The 21229-nt window shown below is 43.0% G+C and overlaps 1 protein-coding gene across 1 annotated transcript in view; it reads left to right on the top strand.

Annotated features, from left to right (window-relative positions):
• The first annotated feature begins 7264 nt into the window (after nt 1-7264).
• trabd2b (TraB domain containing 2B) overlaps nt 7265-21229 on the top strand; it is an 83047-nt gene continuing 69082 nt past the window's right edge. The window contains 2 exon segments of the mRNA XM_042484051.1: nt 7265-7677; nt 10199-10768. Coding sequence (XP_042339985.1) covers nt 7564-7677; nt 10199-10768 — 684 coding nt within the window. The 5' untranslated portion in view covers nt 7265-7563.

The following is a 21229-nucleotide window of genomic DNA, read 5'->3' as shown; positions in this document are numbered from 1 at the left end:
AAAATTTGTATTTATTTGTTACAAGTTTGTTACAAAGTTATTTAGCTGTTGAGCTAATGTTAAAATTAGCTCACTATGTTAATATTAGCCTCATCTTACAACTCTGTGCAACTTCAAATGTCAAATGAAGTTGAAAGTTGTGCATCTTGGTCTCTATTTTCACAATGTACATTTTGGATGCCGGATTGGATGAGTTTTTTGTTCGAAGACCAAATTCTCGTATGATTTTTTTCTAACTGCAACTTTCCTAACTTTTTCGTAAAATCGATTCTTTGTGGTTCTCCTCTGCAACTTGATTGTATGCTGTCCGACTGGTTCAAACAGAACTGATGTGATGAATAAAATGCTGACTTACTGGAAAGGAACAGTGTTATTATAGGCGATTCAGGAAATAAGAGGGAAATAAACAGATTCCTGGCACAGGTTTTAAATGATACACATACTTCTTAAGCTTGTCTTTGGAGTCAAAATTAAGTGTTTTCCATATACGAGCTTAAATCTAAGTGAAGACACAAGTTTTTGGTGTTTAAGTCCAAGTGGAGTTGCAAGTTGTATTTTTTTGTCAAGTCGAGTCTAAAGTCATCAAAATTGTGACTAAAGTCCTAGTCTAGGACTCGAGTCCTCACCTCTGGACGCCAGTATACAGGTGAGGCATTTGGAGGGTTTTTATACTTCCACAGTTGTGTTATAGCCACATGTCCCTCCAAAATAGCCACCGATTTAATTTCATAGAGAGTGGCCGCTGTGTGCTACATACACGCTGTGTGGTATTCTGGACACCTGGCTTCACAGATGTGGGTAAACAAAGCTGAAGACAGACTATGACTAAGACTACCCACTCAAACATAATCCTATCCAACACAGGCCACAGCAGCCAGGATACAATACCATCACAGACAGATATGTGCTAGACATACACCAAATAAACCATGGATAAATGTAGGATAAACACGGTTAGCGTTTCACTGCCACCAAACTGAACTCTCTACATCCGAGCAGACGGAGGCTGCACTGACTCAGACGCAGGGCAAGACTTTGCTTTCTCTGCTCAGTCCTGGAAACTCGCATTACAAAAGCAAGGAAGAGCACCGTGTATGAAAACAATGTGGGCAGACAGTGGTTAAAGCAATGCTTCCCCATCTCTGTTGTTCTTTATGCATGATATCCTTGCACAGAGGTGAGCTTTGATGCAAAGAGTTTACTATACATGCAGCATAAAAGCTCCGTGAACAATGAGATAATCTTCAAAGAACCTTATTAGAGCAGATGACCATCTTCAAAAAAAGGTCAAGTCCAAATCCAGATTTTTCTCGACTTAAAGAAGAGCTCATCTGATCCTTTAGCCTGGGATTCATGTGTGGTTCCTGCACACCAGCGTGGACCAGAGGCTTTGATTTAATGGTATCATAACACATGCTGTTTATACTGTGTTTCTAGTCACAGTAAAAGGCCTTATTTGGAGCTGGCAGCCTCTGTTGAACCCCTGCTTGGACAAACCGCAAACAGGACATTAACAATGAACACCAAGAGTATTATATGGACCAACAATAACTATATATATATTGTATTTCCATAATATTATGGTATGAATACATCTATTGTCCAGTGCTGAGATTTGCAGCGGCGTCACTGTGATTGTTGAAATGACAAGAGGGGAAACATCATTATTCCTCCATATCTTAGTCTTTCCTCTTTCGAGCAGCCAAAAGGTAGATCTGCTTAAGAGCAGGAGGGGTCTTTTCACTCCTCCACCTCTCCTGCTTTGGCTCTCAGGGGTAAATGGGGCAGAATGAGAGGGAAGATAGCAGGGGGGTTCCCGATGTGGATAATACATTTACTAACAATACCAATGATCAGTGGGAGAGAACACAATGCATCATGGGGTGACTGTGCCAGCACAGCCTTTGATGTGAAAGCATTAGAAGCTCTGGAAAACAAATATAACACATGGCTCTCTGTGAGGGGAGTCGGTAGGTATGTGTGTGTTTGTGCACAAAGAGCCAAAATAAACACTATGATGAAAACTGTTGCTTGTCTAAAATCTCAGCACAGACAATGCCAGGAGTATGTTTGTGACTAACAAAGCAGACCTCCTGTACCTTTAAAAGGAAAGTCATCTACAGGTGGCTGACATATCAAAGGATGGATACCGCTCTCATGTCTGTTCATTAAATATGACGCCATAGTCGATGTTCAGTTGGTTTAGCTCAGCACAAAAACGTGGGGAAACAGTAAGCTTGACTCTGTCCAAAGCTTACAAAAATCTAACTGCCAGACCATCAAAAGCTCACGTACTAACATGTTATATTTTGTTTGTTTATTCTGTACAAGAAACACGGTGTGAAAATGAGGCAGACCAGCTGTTTCCTTGATTCCACTCTATGTGCAAATCTAAACCCAGCTGCCCCCCAATATTGTTAGACACTGATTGATATTTGGTTTTAATTAGGTTGTGGGATAACCAAAATTCAATGTCAGGTTATTTTCTAACGCCAACGCCTATTGATGCAGAATAATGACGACAACTGACGTTGATATTTTTGATGGTTTCCTCATGCCATCTTCATCTTTCTATAGAATAATGACATTTAGTTTTGAGGTTTGGAGAACAAAACCCAACCCCATGAAAAAAACATTGTAATATTGAAGACCTCACAACTTGAAATTCTTATGCTGTTAGATATTTAAAATATCGTCGTATCGTAAGAGCCCAAAGTCTTTCTGACATAATATTGACATCTGGCAGCAGCTGGGAGCTATCTGTTATATTCCCTTTGTATAAACACTGTTAAATTAATTGCATTATGCAAATATACATTCAGTTGTCGAGGAAATTCTATTTTTTACATGAACTGATGCTTGCATACATGCGCCGCTCACTACTTCAAGAAACAATGGGACTGTTATCCGATGTGGCAGTCACACAGAGTTATAATTGCTGTAACGGTTAACAGTTACGTTGTGTAAGCATGGAGGAACTGCTGAGCACAGGCCCATGGGCCCAAATTGTCAAGGCACTGTGGCCTGCACATACAAAATGTCACTCAAATTAAAACATACTGACCAAATAGAGATTCAAAATAACCACAAAGAAACATAAAATGACTGGAGAAAACCAAAAGACCAGAGAGACACAAAATTACAACAAAGAAAATGCTGCAAAGCGACACAAAGGGACTCACAACAGGAAAGAAAAGGGGGAAAACAGCAACAAAGAGATGCAAAGCAACAACAAAATAACCACAAAGAGACACAAAAATAACCACAAAGAGACACAAAATTACCACAAAGACATGCATAACGACTATAAAGTAATGCAAAAAACAATAAATAGAAGCTAATTAGCTATATGTATGCCTCAATAGGTAGGAGAGGTGGTGAGGCTTTCTGCATGTCTGTGCTGATGGGGATATAATGTAATTAAAATGAAAATGTTCAACAACAAGACCTACTGCTTCTTTTGATTTGTTGTACATGAAAGTCTTAGTGCTGCTGCTACAGAGATAAAGCTGTGCTCACTGGCTTGTTGCCATTTTAAATGCTGTAAATGTCACCTTTTAACATAATAAAGTGCCTCATCATCCCTACTGTACATAAACCGCCACTTATCTGATCAAACTGAATTATTTTCACCACAGACTGTATGTTATAACCTATGCAGCTCTGATTCATGTTCGTCTTTCCTTACATCACCCCGAAACAATGACAATAAAAAGAAAAAATATTGAGACATCGCTTCCCGAAAACAACCCTGACCATGACCCCTGTCACTTTATCTCCTCCTCTCATCTCTCCCCTCCTGCTTTTGCTCATTCTGGATGATGAAGATAGACAGATAGCCATCCAGTGCATGTGTTGACACGCTACAAGGGGGGATGTCACTGCAGGGACCATGGAGAAAACAACTTAATACAGACCTGCTGTCACTAAACACCATCTAAATCACTTCTTCTGCAAACACTGAGTAAAAGCCTCAGAAGCCAGACTTTGGCTGATTTAGTCTCTTTACCTGTTCTTATGTATGACTGCATTTAAACAGATGCCTCTGACATTCTCTGACATATTCCACCCCTTACATTAACCTCCTCCTTCTCTACCATCTCCTTTTCCCGGGATGTCCGGAAAGGGAAACCACAATAACATTTTACCAGAGACTCAGTCAATATTATTCCTCGACATCTTCAAAGCGAGACAGAGGATATTGGAGCCGGAGCAAGAGACGGCTGGAGATAGTGAGGGAGGTTATGTGTCTGCAGTCCAGCTGAGAGCCAAAAGACAGAGACGGAGTTCAGTGTGGCCTTCGCAGTCAGTTTGAAGTATGGCTGCCTAAAGCTATGAGCCACTCCTTCATATTCATCATACTCACATTTTCTTTGAAGCACTATCTCTCCGCCCTCAGGTTAACCATCTCTCTCATGTCTTCACCTTTGTCCACACTGATTTTAATTCTTGCTCACACCACTAGGGGTCCCTGTGTACACAACAAACAAAAGCACACAGCCTCAGTTACTACTATCTCTGTTCACAGTTCCTCTTCATGTGGTGGTAATAGAAGTAGCACCTCTATCATTACACACCAATAGACAAGTAATGATGCTGAGGCAGCGAGTAAATGTTGGGGTTTTGTGGCTGGACTTCTGCACAACATCACACAGACAGGCAGCCGTGGAGCCACAAGGACAAGTAGACACAGGATCCTTAGAGCTGCGGGGCCACAAACATTAACAAGGTCTCTTCACTCTCTTTTTTTCCCATCTGTCCATACGGGGTGCCACAGTCTGCACACATTCAAGAAAGTCGATGAAAGCTGTGCAAAGCATCAGTACTGGTGAGTTCAGTTGTAGGTACACTTCAGTGTTTTGAAAATACCTTTCGAACAAAATTTCTTTCTCTCAGCCTCTCTGTATAACGCCTCCCCAGATGTGCGTTCTGTAAGCGAGCGTTTCTGTGGTCTGCTAACAGAACATTAACTTTAAAGTCTTCTTTCGTCCCCGGCTATATGTGCGCTATGCTGTAAGCGCTGGCCCCCGTCCAGGAATCTCCTGCAGCCAGCCGCTCATAAGCCCTCTCCTAACCGGCCAAGAATGTGGAAAAGCTCCTTCAAAGAGAAGCCCACTGCAAGGTGTGGTTAACGCAAGTACCTGAGTCCACAGGTGGTCATATTAGAGCAGATGAAACCGCTAACTGAAATCCCACACCTGTCTCAGAGCGAGGAGAAGAAACAGAGTAGTGAGGATAAAAAGATTTGATTAGATCAGCATGGTTCTGGTGTGTTATTCCTGTTATATGCATCTTAAAACATCTGCGTTTGAGTGCAGATGTGTAAAAACAAAAGAAATATTGACTCTTCAGCCTTTCAGATTCTCAAAGCTTGATGAATGGCGCCCAATAAAAGAAGTCGAAGGGTCAAAGGGCACAAATGTCACAGTTTTACAATGTGAAGCTGTGTTAAAAGACAAGCTGATCAAAGACACTCGGCAGAAACACCCAGTCCGCCTCATCTGAACGGAAAATACAATGAGCGTACAGGGACGGTCGGCTGCTAACAAAGCCGCCCAGAAACACAAGTGAGCGCGGAGTGGTGAGAAGAGGAGTGGAGAACATGGTCGAGGACAAAGAGCTGCTTGTCCGAGGTCTGTCTGCCATCGGGCTGCAAGGAGGGGCCCGGTGCCACTTGTTTGAGGGGTCTCCATGATAAATTTCCCACTACTTGACTCTGTCACACTGTCTGCCACTTGGACAATAACTGAGGTCATAGCTGAGTAGTCGAGCGTTGACATCGCGGACCTGCACAGAGAGGGGGCCACTTTCTCTCAACACGAGCGTTTATTTCAGATCCGCCCGCTCCTCATCATGACTAATACATCTTAAGAAGAGCGCTGGACTGAAAAATAAATAAAACACTTCTCACAGTTGTCTCTACTTGGGCTTATTTATTTGTGGCCATTAATCATGCATATAAGGTCTGAATCTCTCGGCCGCAGCAAGGCCCTCATACAAAATATTCTGCAGGGCTGTCAAACAGAGAAGGACGGAGATAAATTTAATCCTCCTGAAGAGGAAGCACATGACACAAGTGAAATATTTCTCATTTACATCTTGACTCTTATGACTCTGTTGAAAAGCAAACTAAACAAACCTCTGGGTTGCCAGAACTGTGTATGCCACCTGACCTCCAGGCGGGTTTTTTTGAGTGGGAGTTTTATTTAAAGGTCCAGTGTGTTGGATTTCAGGGGATATTTTGGCAGAAATTGAATATAAGTATGTTTCCTTTAGAGTATAATCACCTGAATAAGAATAGTTTTCTTTACTTCAGAATGAGCTGCTTATAGGGAGCAGATCCTCTTCCACAGAGATCACCATGTAGCATTGACATGTTTCTACAGTAGCCCAGAACAGACAAACCATTCACCGGTTCCAGACAGGGATATCTGCGTTTTCACATTGCCCAATGTTGTTAGCAGGCCCTCTGCAACGTTTCATTTTTAACGCGAAACTTTTTTATTCTGTATTTTTACAAGTTTAAATCAACTGGTACGTTTGTTTCAGAAAGAAAGAAACCTCTGACAATAATTTAACTCCTTGGTGAATTCAACACTGCTACTCTTATGTAAAGAGCTACACAGGCTCAGTTATACTGTACATTTTGAGGAAATATCACACAAATGTCACAGCACAGTGGTGAGACTTATGCAAGAATATAATAAACATAAAAAGAATAGACATCAGGCTTTCTATGTGCGGATTAAAATCTGTGAGGTGAGGCTGAAAGCTGTAGAAAAAGGTAGGAGGTGGACTTGAGTAGCCTATAACTTTTTTTAGTCTAACTATAAAGACACAATTTTAAAGAGTTTAACAATTAATATCACAAACACTGTAGTTACTGAATAGGAAACTAAGAAAAATATGATACAGGGTCATAAATAATAAGCAACCATATCACTACTTCGCGTTATAGTCAAGCATACCATGAAATGCAACCTTATAGTGATGCCATAGAAAAACGACCACGCTGAATAAAACAACTCCCAAACTCAGACTAGAGGACGCTGAAAGAGCATTCATTCAACATTTTCCACTTTTTTCGGGTCTGTCTTTTGGGGCTTTACTCACGCAAACCTGTCATCCCTCTCTGAACCTGCGCTCCCTCCTCTTAAAAGAAGCAGGAGTGTGTGTGTGTGTGTGTGTGTGTTGGGCTAGGGTAAGGGGGGTATTCAAGTCGTCCCACCTCCCTCTCTCCCAGTCAAGACGCTCCAAACTTTCGGAGCGCACCGCGGAAACTCTCCAAAGAGTTTTCAGCTCGTGCTTCAGGACTGCACCGGGTGAAAGGAGACAGAAAAAAAGTTTCAGACAAACTAAACTGAGCCGCGGAGAGCGTCGGGAATGGCGAAGGGGCGGAATGGTCCTCCAGCCGCGCAGCACATGTGAGCCAAGAGGCCACCGGTAACGTTTTTAAAAAAAAAAAAAAAAAATCCAAAGGAGACGGCAGTGAAAAGAGAGCACACGGGAGAGACATCTAGGAGAGAGCCGACTGTCCGGACAGTCCCCTGTCACCTCGACACGATGGTCTGTCTGCCGGGATTCAGCTGGGTGTTCCTGAGCGCTCTCCTGCACACTGTGGCACCCTGGGGCGCACACCGACCGGACAGACCGAGGCAGTGCGACGCACCGAAGTCGGTGAGTCGCGTTGGGGAACTTGATCAAGTCAAGGACACACAATTTCTCCCGACACAGACGCGTGACACATAAGATTTGATCAACAGCGTTATACCGCTTACAGGGTGATACCGTTAAGATGCGCACACTTGTTGTCAACATCCAAGTGAACTAGATGGATATTGTTTTTGATTGGGGGGGGGCTTTATATAGTTTATCATTTATCATAATTCTGCTCTATAATGAGGCCAAAGGTTACGACCTCTCAAACTTTTTAATACCTTCTACTGAGAATTGATAAAGTGATGTGCAGTCAGATGAATGAAAGAAAAAATAAAAGATATTACTGATAATAACATTAAATGTAATGAGAAAAATAAAAAATATAATAATAGGTTTTCAGGGTTTTTTTTTTTTTTTTCATTATTAATTGAAGGTCAACGCTATGTCTTATCCTCAGACACGGGGAGTTGGGGTAGGCCTATTTCTAATCCGGTCCACAATAACTTCCAAGAAGAGATCCGGGCCTTAGAAATAGTTGCCAAGAGAAATTGTTAAAGCTCGCCAACTTCGTGGCTGTTTATGTGACAAACGCAAGTGGGGAACACCCACGGTTGACTTGACTTCATTTGGAAAAGTTTCACTGACCTTTAAAGGCGTCGTCGTGTTTCAGCGCAACGCACGGCCTATTAAAACACTTATCGGGCCATATTGGTAAAATTACGGATGTGGCTTGAACTCTCACTGTGAGGAACTGCAGCAGCAGTGCGCAGCAGCCAGCCAAACTCCAGCTCACTTAGTGCGTCTGTCTGTCCGTCTGCCTCCCACCGTGATGCATCCTCGACACAAAGGGGAAAAAGTTAATTAAAATCATAAAGTCATCACATGCAACATGTTTCCCCCCGGAAAAAAAAGTCAGCAATTTTTTAAAAAATACATGACACTTGTGCGCATGGCTGTGCGGATATCATTAGGGAGCCATTTAGAGATCACAAGCTTTTGTTTCATTAGTGCGCAATATCCCATAGGCGGATAATGGATCTGTTGTCAGAGATCAGTGAAGACTTCGTGCTCCTTCGCTTCATGTGATTTGTAATGCGTCAGTACAGTGGGCTCTGTTTTCTGTTAAGAGTAATTACCCCCATAAAAAGGAGCCCTGCGCGTCAAGGCTCTCCAGAAAAGTCCACGCAGCTTTAGCAGAGGGGATCTCGCTTCTCCTCAGGACACGACCACACTTTCCACGTCGAGAGAGTCTTCATTTATGGAGGGAGGCCTAAGCGCACACGTGCAAGTTAACAAAATGCTACTCATGCACATATAAACTTTAAGTTTCCGTGTCTCAGAAATATGTCGGATAATGCACTAATGCATCTAATGCCGTCCAACGCTTTCCCGTCAGCGTGCAGTGTCGGCTGCACCCTGCCAACGTGAAAATTGAGTTAGAAACAAACTGTTTAAACATCTCGGTGCATCTACAGAGAAGAAACGCGGCTCTTAAATCACACATAGCACTTTCGATTTATTTTCTAGAGAGAGAGATTGCGCCAGAAATTACTGCATGTTCAGTGGAGTTAATTAGGATGATAACAGAACATCCCACAAGACGACTTCACTGGCGTTTTGGCAGAAACGTTTTATTTGACAAAGGCAGCGCTGGCAGCGCGCAGCATAATTGGAACACAGCTGAAGGGAAATCTTGATTAAATTTAAGAAGTAAACATTTTCTAAGAATAACTTTATTTTACTGTAATGGGTTTCATCCCTCAAATGCCTGATTACACTGTGTCTCAGAAGCCAGAAGTTTGATATTGTTTATAGAAGTTAATTTTTTTTCATATTTGAATAATGCCAACATCAAAGTCGTGACACATGGGCAGCACATTTGCAGAGCACTTAACAAGAAACATATTTTAAATACGCTCATTTAGAATGGCTGTGATTATTTCATATCCATTGTGACATTGTTTTGTATAAAGATAACCGCACTAGACAAACACTTCCTGTAATATAAACCATATAGCGGACAAAAACAGTGCCGTACTTAAGGCTGTCAGCACCAACATCTCCCCGCCTGGTGTAAAAAAGTTCACAAACAAAAGTATCACAGTGGGGTCAGAATGGAGAGCAGGTTTCTTTCAGCTTTTGGCTTTTATGAGCTCCAGTGCAGTATATTTGCACTGTAGCCTTCAAAATGCTTCCCAGGCCGAATGAGGCTTTGGCAACTGAGGTATGCACCTCAACAATACACGGGGGTCTGTTTACAGCCTCGGAGGCCCCTCTATAAACCCCCTGCCCGCACCACAGCGGCAAGCCCTCGCAGCACAGCCCAGAGCTGACTAGACTTCCCCTGCCGTCATCTCAAAATGGTATTTCAATCTTTAACTTGTTGACCCGAGCCCATGAGCCAGTAAACCACAACAGAGGAAAAATGTGTCAGCTATAGTTGAATCGCTCTAAGATGATGGTTCTGGTATTTTTGTTTCCTTTTGCTCTCAAAATCTTCATCTCCCTCTCTTCTTTCCTTTTTCTGCCTCTTCCACAGCAAAGCGACATGAACTCTTTCCTGTGGAGAGTAAAGCGTGCGCCTCCTCACCCACCTTCTTACTTATTCGGTACCATCCACGTGCCCTACACTCGAGTCTGGGACTTTATCCCCGAAAGGTCCAAGCAGGCTTTTCACAACAGCCGCAACGTGTTTTTTGAGCTGGACCTCACAGACCCGCTGACCATCTCCAAGCTGACCAGCTGCCAGCTGCTGCCCCACGGGGAGAACCTGCAGACGCTGCTACCTCGAGACTTATACCGCCGTCTCAAACGCCACCTGGACTACGTCAAACACATGATGCCTTACTGGATGACCGCTGACCAGCGTGGCCGAGGCCTGTACGCTGACTACCTGTTCAACGCCATTGCAGGGAACTGGGAGAGGAAAAGACCAGTGTGGGTGATGCTGATGGTGAACTCTTTGACGGAGTGGGACGTTCGGTCCAGGGGGACGCCTGTGCTGGACCTGTTCTTGGCTCAAGAGGCAGAGAGGATGGGGAAGACGACAGGGGCGGTGGAGCGGGTGGAGGAACAGTGTCACCCTCTCAACGGGCTCAACTTCTCTCAGGTAAGAGGAGGTTATTTTCTCCTTTCTGCATTTGATTCCCTGTGTGTGCACAGTTGGAATAGCTGGGGAAATTGCAAGAACAAGCCTAGAGGGGGCATGAGTAGATGTAAGATTCTGTATAGGCTTGGGTGGTATTTGTTTTTTCATACCTTCCTGGAATTTCACTGGGATACACGGTATATGACAGTACCAGTGCACCGCTTTGAATTGGATTTTTTCCACATTACATGCACGGCTTTTAATATAATTATATTGACTCCATGCCTCCTTTTATCACAGTTTCAATGTCTCTATCCATCACAGACATGAGGAAATACAAATTTATCTACTTTACTCAACCTTTCCTTTTTTTTTCCCCCAAAAAAAACCCCTGACAACATTTCTGTCGACAGTATCCCGTCAGTTGCTGAAACAAGGCATTTTACTGTGAAACGTGCAGGACCATATTGTTATCAATGCAGTGGCTGCATACAGTAGTTATAACAGTAGGCGGCTCTTTAGTAGTGCTGCAACAACAAACGCTGCCAATGTGAACACACACTGCTCACACATGCAGTGTGGCCATAATCTCCAAGGCATGTGATGCGCACTGCATGCAAAACATCCTCAATACAGCCTCTCCAGTATGAAGTTAATAGAAAGATGAGGGTCCATATTTTTGTTGGTATTTTAAATCACACCGTATCGTCATACTGTGATATCGCCCATGCCTAATTCCGTACCACTCCTCTTACAGTAAAGTGGCGCTTCAGACAAGTTAGCTCTAGAAACCACAGTACAAAATTTTGGATGTTGCAACGTCTCCGTGACAAGCATCAGAGAAATTGGGAGAGGACAATATAAGGTGGAAAAAAAGTGATTAAAACCTTTCTGCTGGAGACAGCTTTACGGTTATGGATGTCCATCCACCTCACTAAACAAACACTCAACAGCTGAATCTGCAGAGAGGGTGTCAGGCTGAGCGATGCACATGCAGAACAGATTAGAGAAGGTGAGAAGAGCAGAGAGCTCTCTCTTTCATTAATGCAGACTGACTGTCTGGCCCTCTGTGGTATTGCAGGGCTGGTGCTGTAATCGGAGACTGGGAGATGAACGAAATAACCTAATTACTTGATGAGCAAAACATGGGGAGTGTATCCATCTTTAATATCTGGTGTGATGATAGAGACATTAAGGGAACATGCTTCTATTTAAAGAATTAGTCATTTGGAGGTCACCTAAGTTGGAGGCTGGAGACCATTTTTCAAACTGTGGGAGGTCCCACAAAAATCTGTGATGAGTCTCGACAGCACGCAGAGGATGCTCGGTTCTAATTTATGCTCAGATGCAACCTTTGATCTACATTAAGGAGGGAAAAACATCTCAGTATTTATGCAGAACTCACAACCAGGCACATGTGCTGTGCATGCACGGCACACCACACACGAAGTCGCGCATGCAAAGCTCTATACATGCACATTGGCAGTGCCTAAGCCTCCATGTGACAGGTCGGAGGGCTACGGGGCTAATTTGAGAGGCAGTGGACTCCCAGCCTCTCCCCTTTCATCAGCACCTCCTAACTACGCTGTCAAAGTCCCACTGCATGCCCTGCACATGCCTGGAAGCTTTACTGCCCCTAGAAATAAGCTCTGCAAGGCTCACCGTGCCTCTCAGCAATAAAAAGGAGACGTGCTAATGCCGTTAGGAGGGTTTTGCAATCTGCATAGTCTGTTATGTCCTGTAGACGTGTTGTTTTTCTGTTATCTTAAAGGGATTCATGCCTCCTTTTATCCATCTGTAAAGCAGTCCAACAGTCCCTAACACAGATCTGTATTTAGTGTGGCACTGCTCGGCAGTTGCCCCTAAAAACAACACTGTTTTAAATTTCATCCTAACAGCATTGAGTAGCAGGGGAGTGTCCAACTTTAGAAAGCTGTGTTTACGTTTCCTGAGAACTTCTATTGCACTGTAATAAGCATAAGCTATTGGTCTTCAGGGAAAAGAGCAAGCACTGAATTTACAGTGGATGATAACATTTTTACAAGACAGGTGTTCAAATTCAGATAAGAGTTTTATTGCCATGGAAATCCAGTCAAAATTTGATCATGGATAACTTGAATTTCACCCCACTAGAGTGAAGGCGGCGTTGGACTCCCGAGCTTCCAACTCCCTCCGTTTCCAGATATGCATGAGAACAATTCAGAGCTGAACTGAAACTGACATGGAAACCATTATTCTCAATTATAATAATTTGTGATTTAATCTGAACACTATGGTTGATTGATTCCCTCTACGCTCGACTGTAACAAGGATGAGGTCAGAAGAATGGGTAGAGAGTTGAAGAGAGAATGCGTGGGTGGGAGACAGAAGGAAGAGAAGTAAGACTCGGAGAGAGAAAGGCAGAGATAGAGACCGACTGGGGAATAAGAAGAAGTGCAAAAAGCAGCGGCGGGGTTGAACATGTAGGGATGTGCATCGTCTCACCGCTAACACTAATCTGAAACATGAGCGATGCTTAAAGGGAGTTGGGAAAGATTCCAAACCCTGACGGGCCACATATTATTTGTTCCCAATAAAAGCAGTTGCTTACAATATCCTGTAACTTTGAGCTCACCAAGAGGCTCTTAGAAAGGTGAAAGCTGGTGATTCATCATCTGTAACAATGTCGGTTTCTCATCGGCACCTGGTCCCAGTGGTGCCAGTGCAGTGAGACAAGCCACAAGGTAGACGGGTGGTCTTAAGCCACTGGTCTGATTTTACTGAGGTACCTGTGACCTCATTCTCTCCTGGATGGGAGGAGGCGGAGCTGGTGTTTCAATGCTCTTCAGTTTGTAGTGGTGATGTTGGTGGCAGCGTGGGAGTGTCGGAGAGACGTTAAGTGTGCCAGAGCCCACTTTAGACCATTGTGGTCTAACAAGAGCTCTGTCTGTCTGAGACCTCTCTATGGTCTCTTTAGATCACAGAGAGGTGTGGATGTCTCTGTGAGAGGCAGTTTAGAGCTTGTGGAAACAAAGGCGGGTTACGGTGCATGGTTTTTCTCCAGTTCTTTGGAGGCCAATGTAGGCTGACAGCTGGGCGGGCTGGCCAGTACCAATGTCTTTGTGAATGCTTTGAGCAGCGAGTGGGAACGGCTGGCCAGAGCTTAGTCTGCTCTGAGGATGCACAGCTCCAAGTGGTGACTCCTGCACAGCCTCTTCCCTCAAGAGCGGATCAGTGAGTTACCATCATGACTCATCAGGTAATAATTAATCAGACGATTCAAGGTGCTTTTGTATCTAATGAAACTGAGCAGGTTCGTAAGTCTCAGCATCAAAAGGTCTCATGTATTTATGCTGCACAGCACCAAACCACAATGGCTTATTTACACCTAGATACTTTTTGGAGTTAAGATGTGGAGCACAAACGGTTCTGGCGTGGCTCCAGCCTGTGGGCCTCTCTCACTCCCACCAAATAAACACCCATATTTATTTTCCCTGGGTCGCATTGCAGCCGAGGCCACTGGCCCATGTCGGAGAGAAATTACATCATATCAGTGGCGCCTGTCTCCTGGGCAGGGGTCAAAGGTCACAGTGGGAGGTGGTAGCGGAGCCGCGGAGCAGCAGAGCGGTAAGGAGACTGGCAGTCTGCTGGGGTCAGTCTGGGCATTGCTGAGCAGGCAGGCAGCGCCCGGTCTCATAGAGTACCTGGCCCAACCCCTGACCAGGCTGAGGCTGGTTAATAACACTGCTAAAACCATAGGCATAGATTCTGGAGGCAACACAGGGACATAAATATTGTGTATTTGGCCCTCCCAATAAATTCATAAAAGTTATTCTTAGAAAAGAGGACTTTACTTTGACAAAATAAAATAGATTTGCAAATTGATGATAAAAGTTGTAAATTAGTGCACCAGAATGCAGAAGATTAACCTTTTGAAACCTGGAAAAATTGGCTTAATTTCTTAAAAAGATAAATTTAAAAAAAGGCAACTAGCAACCTAAGGAAAAAAAGGTAATGACTTGAAAAAAACTGCTGAAGAAATTAGAAATATTCTGAAAAATAATTTTAAACATATAATCATGTCAATCAGACAATGACAATCATTTGCGGGATATTTCTTGCCAAGTTGCTCATTGCATTTTTTTTCCAATTTGCTCAGGATTCAAAGGTTTACATACTCGTGAAATATGTTTTAGGTAAGGTTATGTAGGTTAAGATTAACTAAGCAATATAGGTTAAGTGTTTGACGTGCAAAAAAATTCTGGTGGAGGACCCCTAAACCCCTCAATTCATATGTGTCCCCCCCAATAATGAAACAAAAGCTACGCCGGCAAAAAAGTGTGAGCTGAGGGAACAAGCATAATATTTTGACAATGCTAACACATTTAAAAAGCGGTTAGCAGCAGTTTGCAGCTAACTCAAAGAAGAAGAATAACAACCGAAAATTGGGGAGACAATGAGGTCCAAAGGCTCCTTATCCCACAAGCAGAGAACAGCATCAACCGCAATATAACTATAAGGTTGGTAAGTTGTTGTTGCCATGTTAACGCAAAATGTCTGAAGAGGAGCATGTAGCTCAAAATGTCACTGGTTTTGTGAGTATCTCACAAAAAAAATCTCACTGAAAAAAACTGTAAAGGAAGCTGAAGCGTACAGACCTTCCTCTGTTCAATGTTGCCATATTAAGTCATTGTGATGCGTATATTATGTCACCATGCCAGTGACGCTGTTGTGTTACACATCATGCCTCTTTTGCCTCTGGAATGCCAGCATGCTATCTAAAATCACACACAGGGGTGGTGTTATGCCAGGACTGATTGTTTCTGCATAAAAAAAAAGGCAGCATAATGAATGTTCTTTGCCCTGGCAGTATTTCAGGGTCTCTGGGTTAAAAAGGGCCACGGAGAAGGAGGAAGAGATGGCGGACTGTCTGCACACCCCAGTTTTGTCGCTTCAGAGAAAGAGAGGGCAGCAGGTTAAGGTTTTAAGGGATGGGCGGGTGGTAGGTGACAGACTCCAGTTTCCTCTCAGCAGGAGGGCGTCCTCTGTTTACAGCTTCAGTGACAGCCTGACATGTCTATTTCAATCAGTTAACCTCCTGTGTCGTCCCTTCTCTAGCGGGGGCGGCAGGCTGAGGCGTTGTGTTGTGCTGACGCTGCAGCTCCACACATGCTGCGGTTACAGTGGGGCACTTTCAGGCCTGGAGATGTGGCTAAACTATCACAACAATGTATTCCTTCATGGTAAAATAATACGACATTTAGTTTTTCCAATATATGCATGAAAATCTATAGTGAAAAGTGCACAGCGCTGGGAGAGCAACCACTAAATTTACACACAGTGGTCATAAAGTGAAAGTTTTGTCTGTCTGGACCAGAGAAATTCCCTTCAACTGTGTTTAGACCCGCGCGGTCTGTGTTTCCCATAAGCCCTTATTACTTTATATGATATTCAATTTGATTTGTATTTGTGTTTGGTTTTCCAATTCAGATTGGCCCTCATAAAGTATATGGCCCTAGGATACAAATGAGTGATTTGATTATTTTAAAACAGTAAAAGTAAAATACAGCACATATCCAGAAGGAATGCCTTACTGTGTTGGGATCCAGAGGTTTCTGGCTGTACATGGCGGCTATTTTGATGAGCATTTATGGTAAGCGGTGAATGTAATATTGTGAGCTCAGGGTAGTGAATGTCTCCTGGCCGGGCAGGGGTTGCTAAGAGTAACAGTGGGACTAAAATCAAAATAAGAATCTCATGCGTCGTATCAAATCATGCAGAATACTTTGCATTGTGTTCTTTGGACAGTGTTCACCTAAACAGGACATCTTTAAAGAGAGGAACTGAGTAACATCCAACCTTACCCATATCCAAATATTTACATTCCGTGACGGGTGTGCGAGTTTGAAGCGATGTGTTGGCCACAGAGTCTGACTGATGGAAAAAGCGATTCTTTGTCTGCTCTTCTTTTCTTTGACCTCCTGGCTCCTTTTGGATCCCTCCCTCTCGCTCCCTATCATTCTCCCTGACATGTCCCGAGGCTCTGCGTGTCCCGTTGCTAACCTATTGCTCATCTGAACACACGGCAAGTGGAAAAAGAGGTGGAGATGGAGAAAGGGGAGGAGGAGATTACCTTTAAAGTGTGCTGGCGACATGTATCCCCTCTTTAAGCGTGACATCTGAGGGTGTTTCACATCTAAGCTATAATTACCTGCGCAAATATGTGGAAAACTGCGAGGCAACACGTATCAGGCCGATCATCTGGTGCTGTCGGCAGGCAGACGGCAGTCCCACTGTTGCACTAATGACTTAATAGGCCCCTTAATGACCAAATAGCCCGCTGCCATCCAGAAGCACTTAGACAATTATGTGCTGGCCAGAACACTGCAGGCTGACGGCGAGGCGGAGGGAGGCAGAGAGGCTGGATATGGACGCTGTGAAAACAGGGGCAGCGGAATGAATCAAAATTTCTTTTTTCTGGATTCATATTTTGTGAGCAAAAAATGTGAGAAAAATACTGTTAAAGCTGTGATTGAGTTTGAAAGCAGGAAATGGTGCAGTGCAGAGACAAGAAATGTTCCACTTAAACAAAGCGCAACAATTTTGGATTTTTCCTTAACCCTTTGAAGCCCGGATCGACATCAGTTTTCTTTTGCTGCATTCAGATGCCTTTTAAATGCATTTAAACACCTTATATGTGAACAAATTGTTTTTTCTGTCAAAATCATGGGGGAAAAGGTAATTAGCAATTTGGCAAAAAATGCCCCCGCAAAATTTGCAAGAAATTTGTAAAGGGTGAAAAAAAAGAGATGAGTAGCGAGGGATCTCTTAAAAATTATATTAAAAAAGAGAGAGAGAGAGAACTATATTCATTACTATTGTAATTAAATATTTAAAATAATGTTAAAGGAAAAATACAAACACACATACATGTACAGTATATATATATATATAGAGAGAGAATTATTATTATTTATTATTTTTCCTCTTTTTTTCTAATTTTTTTTCTGGTCATTTTTTACTGTTTTCTTTCTCATTTGGATTATTTCATCTTAAATCGGTACAGTCTTCGTTATTTTTGAATTAAAAAAAGCCAATTTGTTTGAGTTTTTAGGGGTTAACTAGGGTATTCGAGTCAACACGGCCATCATGACTCTTGATAGATGCTCCATTCACTCATTTAAGTGAAGTTGAAGGTGCTAAGTTGAGCAACTGAAGTAAAACATGCAGGGAAAGTAGTTTTTTTCTTTCACTCTGAAGAATTCTTCCGTGAACTATTAACTTCGCTGTAATCTCTGCGCTCCTCTATAAACCCGCTGCTTCCAGTGAATCCAACCGAGGTCACATCCCTCCTCACTCTGAGTACTGTACCTAAGAGACCTGCAGTAATGACTCCACCACATTGTCACTGAGCTGAGTGCCTCTGAGGTAGTGAGTTAAGCGTGGCAGGTCGGAACGCTCTTCCATACTTTAGCGTTCAATGTGCCAAATCCTTCCCTCCTTCCCTCGCCCACATTCTCCCTTCGGTGGAGAGAATGAGCGTTCCTTTTCTGCTTAAACGGCCTCACGTCACACTGTGGATCCATCTTCACTCCACATTCATCTTCCCTTCACATTAGGGCCGAAGCTGTAACGCCTACTCAAGCACACACACACACACACACACACACACACACACACACACACACACACACACACACACACACACACACACACACACACACACTTACTGCGCCCTGTTTCTGTATAATTATTTTGTCATCCCAACAGTGGGAACTGCAGTGAATGATGATTGAGAGTATTGTCCTGCAGGCAGGTTGTCTCAGAGACACACACATTATATTTCTGTGTTACATATTTGCTCATCACAACAAGGGAAACTGCAGTAAATTGTACAGAGCTGGAGGTTGTTTTCTGTGGGAAGGGCAGGTAGTTTCCAGGACGGCTGAGGTTAATCTCAGGTTGTCTGGGCCAGGGGCTGATTGATCACAGACAGGAATGTGACTGACTGATTTCCTCAGAGACCCACGCTTGGCCCCTCTGGAATGTTGTTGTCTTTTGGGACGTTGTTGTTCTATAGCCTTTGTTTAACCAGGTTAGCCTCGCTAAAACCAGGGATCATTGCATGTATCTGTGATGTGATGCGCACCTCTTAAGATTGTGCTTCTCTCTAGGTCCTACCACTAAATATTACATTCTTCTCTGATTGTTTTTATCCAATTTTAATTTTAGATGCAGCTTAAAATAAAATAAATTAACTTTTTTGTCCACCTGCCACTCAGACTTGTGGATTCCAAAATCTACCAGCCACTTAATATATTACCATCGTTTTTGTGGCTGCTGAGTCAGGCTGTTCTCACAAACTGCTCATACGAAAAGCACCAAAATCTTGAACATGTTCCACGGATTTTGCAAGCCTGCAATCACGTCACCAGTGTGCCTATGGGAGTAAACAAAGAAGCAGTCCCAAGCGATCTTGTAAGGAGGCAGGTTGGGGTGATGGATGGTTCACAAAAGTCCGGACTAGTGCTGCATTCAAATGGAACTAATGAGCTCATAGTTACGAAATGGGAAGCCGTGTAGATGATATGCTTGGCATTCAAGTGGTTAAGTTGTGAGCACCGCTGCCAGGCAACGACAATCTGGACGCCACATCTAGAGACATCTAGAGGCCACCAAGGCTAGCAGTTTAGTAAGGTAGCCAGTGGGTCACATAATGCAGGAAATGGAAAGGCAGAGTGTCAGAGGAAGCAGATGAAGCTATTGGGAGTATCAACAAAAAAAAGTCCCTTTTTTTTTACACCCCTCAAACTGCCCGACCTCCTGCCTCTGCAGATGTTTTTGGCTATAGACTGTCACACTATGTCCTCGTTTGCTCCCAACAGACAACAGCCAAAATTCATTTGAATTTAAACACATGGTGCTTTTTGGCATTTGCTGAAATGTCTGAAGCTGTCATTTTTCTTTGAAGGACAGTCTGAGGCCACACATTCACGGGAATTTATGAGAATGGGGTTTAGCCCTCTTTCTTTCTAAAAATAAATCCCATCCATACACATAATAAAAAAATCCCCATCCAACTGAAAATACAAAAACACAATCGAAGTGCTGTCAAAAGCAGGCCAAACCAAAAGCCGACAATGTAAGCATAACCCATAAGCTACACAAATAGATGAAAATCAAAATGTTGGCCAATCAGAGGCCTGAAAAAAAAAGCTATTCGTGGAAGGTCAGGCTGTGTATTGGCAATAATCTGGCAATATAATATGAATCAAAAAATGGATTACGATTCAGTATATTGCAATATACTGCAATACTGTAAGCAAGGCGATGTATTGTTTTTTTAAATTTTATTTCAAGTATACAGTTGTCATAGTATAAAGAACACATTAACAAATGCATGAAAAAAGTTATTAGTGTGATCAGCACTTGTATTTATTACAGTCCCTGTGACATCCGACAGCATCACTCTACTTTTTTGAGCAGTTTTAGCAAAGGAATTAGCATTTACCTATATCAGTAAAAAAAATAATTAAAAAAGTGCTAGCAAAATTCTTAAATAAATAAGAAAAAAGTATAAACAGGTAAAAATCAATACAGTGTTTTTGATCATTCAGTATCACAAAACATAGTAATATAATACTCAAGTCTATTGATATTTTCTAACACACCGACCAGAAGGGTACCGGGAGCAGTGACCTCCTTAGCGTATTCTGATGCTTCTGTTCCTCAATATGATGGAAAATTAACTTTACATTTATCTGTAAACTTATAAAAAAGGCCTGTTAGCAACATTAGAGCAAGCACTATTTGGTCACGTCTGCCATTGCACAAAATGACCAATGTTCATTTGTGACACCTCACAAGGAGATAATGCTGCACACTTTGATGTCACAAGCTAAAAATTCAGTTTTCCCTGTCTACACATCAACACTGTGTTTCTAAGTTACCAAAAATCCATGTGTTTGCATGTGAACAAAAGGCCAAAATGGATAGAAAAAGTGCTATCTTCGAATACCCCGGTGTACATGTGGCCAGGGCCTTCCAAACATGTACTGCTATGATTGTTTATGAGTGTGAAATCCTGAGTTCTTCTTCCTCAGGAGTGCAGTAGCGAAAATTTTTAAGGCATAAACAGACACAGACAATTGGTGCTAAATGGGACAAAGTCGTGTGAGTACCGTGAACTGATTTCTACCCACACCATCAATCTTGAAAATCACTAAGGAACCAAATCAAAATGCTCAATGGCCATAAAAATACAGTATATCTGCGCTAACAGACTGAAAGAGTGAAAGAGCAGCACCAGACAAGTAACCTAACGGTGTGGCGTATCAGTATCGGCCAGCGTGGGCGAACATGGAAAAAGATCGCCATGACGCCATGGCATGCAACTTTCCATGTCGGACGCTCGGTGGTCCGAGATGAACTCAGCGTCTCAGCCTGCCTGTGACATCAGCCACACATACTGCCACACCTCTAACACACACACACACACACACA

Source organism: Plectropomus leopardus, chromosome 3 (genome assembly GCF_008729295.1).
Source record: "Plectropomus leopardus isolate mb chromosome 3, YSFRI_Pleo_2.0, whole genome shotgun sequence".
Lineage (NCBI taxonomy): Eukaryota > Metazoa > Chordata > Actinopteri > Perciformes > Serranidae > Plectropomus > Plectropomus leopardus.
The sequence above is the reverse complement of the archived record's forward strand: the minus strand, read 5'-3'. Positions and strand labels throughout refer to the sequence as shown.